Consider the following 1,874-nt stretch of genomic DNA (forward strand, 5'->3'; position numbering starts at 1 on the left):
AAAACAAGGACCTTGGCTTACTTTTCTTTGTATGCCTCAGAAGACTTAATAAAGCAATATATATTTGCTGCTTTTACTTCAAGAATACTATCCTACATTTTCATAATATTTTACTTTTTTAGGAAGCTCATTGTATGTACTATACCATTTAATTTTCAAAATAACCCTGTATCGTGCATTGCCATCTCCATTTTACAAGAAAGTAAACTAGGGATGAGAGTTCACTTGCTCAAAGTCACAGACAGAGCATATATCAGAGCCCACATTCAAATCAGAGTCATTCCTTGTATTTACTGGTCATATGACTGAAGGTAACCAAGTCACTGAAAGTAACACAGGCGCAAAAGGGATAGAAGCAAGAGCAGCATCTCTACTAAGCAGTTTCAAAATACATAGCCCAAATATACTGCTTAGAACAATTTACTAGTCTGTTTGCCTTCTCAACTCTGTAGGAAACTAATCAACATTCAGCAATACACACGGAGCTGAAATCACACTTCTCCACAGGTAAAAGACATTTACAGACTGCAAGAAGAAGTCCTGAGAAGGACTGTCTTGAGTCTATTGCCTTATTTCTTAGGTTCCATACTCTTGCCATCCAATGAACTCTGAAAGCATTCACTACACAACCAGCATCCGCACTGCTCTTACGGCTTACTTCTTGCTCTGCAATCCTTAATGCACTGTCCTGCCGGGCATCTTTGTCAGTCCTAGAGCTGGCTAGAGACTGAATTCGTTTGACCACCCTCTGTTCATACTCCTCCAGGCGCAGCCGGATGTTCTTCAACTCTGAAATGTACATCTTGGCCACAGTCTCCTCTTTGTCCTCTGTGAATGAACAAACACAAAAGACCAGTAAGTTCGACATCAGAGATAAGCAGACCTGATATCCTACTGACGAAAGCAAGGCTTTATATAGGGAATCTTCTGCCTGATTCTACCGGATCCTAAATTTCACATATTGTATACTAATCTTTGAGAGTCCAAACATGTTACAGCCACAAGACAATGTGATAGGTTGATTAGCAGTAACAAATGAAATATCAACAGACCTCTTCTTCCATGATCTGATTTTGAGAATTCATCTATAAGTTCTTCTCTATCTCAAGTTCGTAGCAACTCAAATGGAAAAAAGCAGTGATGCTACTTTCTCATTTATAGGAAGGGTTTCATAGCAACCCCTTGAAAGGCTCTCATTCTACTATTCTCTTTCCCTCTTCCCGGTGCACACACCATTCTCCATGGACTTCATCAGGTGCTGGAAGTGGGCTTTACAAGCTTCCACTTCCTCTTCCAAGCGCAAGCGATCAGCCACTGAGAACAGCACAGAGTCACGACTATCCTGCAGAAAGTCTTCATAGTGGGCCTGAAGATTCTTCATAATCTGATGACACTCCCCTGGTGCTGAGGATCGAAGCTAGAAAGAAAAAGCCAGAAGAAATTGCAACAGAATAAAAACATAACACTTTCTCTTTTCCTCCATTTTATTGAAGTAACATATATACAAAACAGTGCACAAACCGTAATTGTAAACATGTGGATTTTTATAATTTGAATTCCTCCATTTAATCAGCATTCAGATTAAGAAACAGAACATTATCAGCACCCCAGAAGCACCCTTTGTGCCCCCACTGGACGTAACTCTTGATAATTGTTCAGAAGTATTCACCTACTACGTATTCTTATGCAAAAGACATGCTTGTCTTACAGAGTGAGAAAAAGCCTGCAACCTTCTACCCTTGCCAAGAAGACCAAAGATGTTACTTATTCTAATTAGGAGTTTCCTTTACCATTCAAATTGCTACTTCTAACTTGTAAGAACCTCAGGTCTCTAACTCTAAAATGGTATCCCTGAGTCCACTTTACTCCATTTG

The 1,874-nt window shown here is 39.8% G+C and overlaps 1 protein-coding gene across 1 annotated transcript; it reads right to left on the reverse strand.

Annotated features, from left to right (window-relative positions):
• Positions 1-460: 460 nt before the first annotated feature.
• On the reverse strand, positions 461-1,549 carry LOC108524933 (microtubule-actin cross-linking factor 1-like). Its single transcript, XM_017866017.1, has 2 exons — positions 1,234-1,549; positions 461-828 (listed from the first exon to the last, which is right to left on the reverse strand). The coding sequence occupies exons 1-2, from the start codon at positions 1,379-1,381 to the stop codon at positions 461-463; spliced, it is 516 nt and encodes a 171-aa protein (XP_017721506.1). The 5' UTR covers positions 1,382-1,549.
• Positions 1,550-1,874: the final 325 nt, after the last annotated feature.

The sequence above is a fragment of the Rhinopithecus bieti genome, unplaced genomic scaffold (assembly GCF_001698545.2).
Source record: "Rhinopithecus bieti isolate Rb0 unplaced genomic scaffold, ASM169854v2 repeat_33715, whole genome shotgun sequence".
NCBI classification, from domain to species: domain Eukaryota; kingdom Metazoa; phylum Chordata; class Mammalia; order Primates; family Cercopithecidae; genus Rhinopithecus; species Rhinopithecus bieti.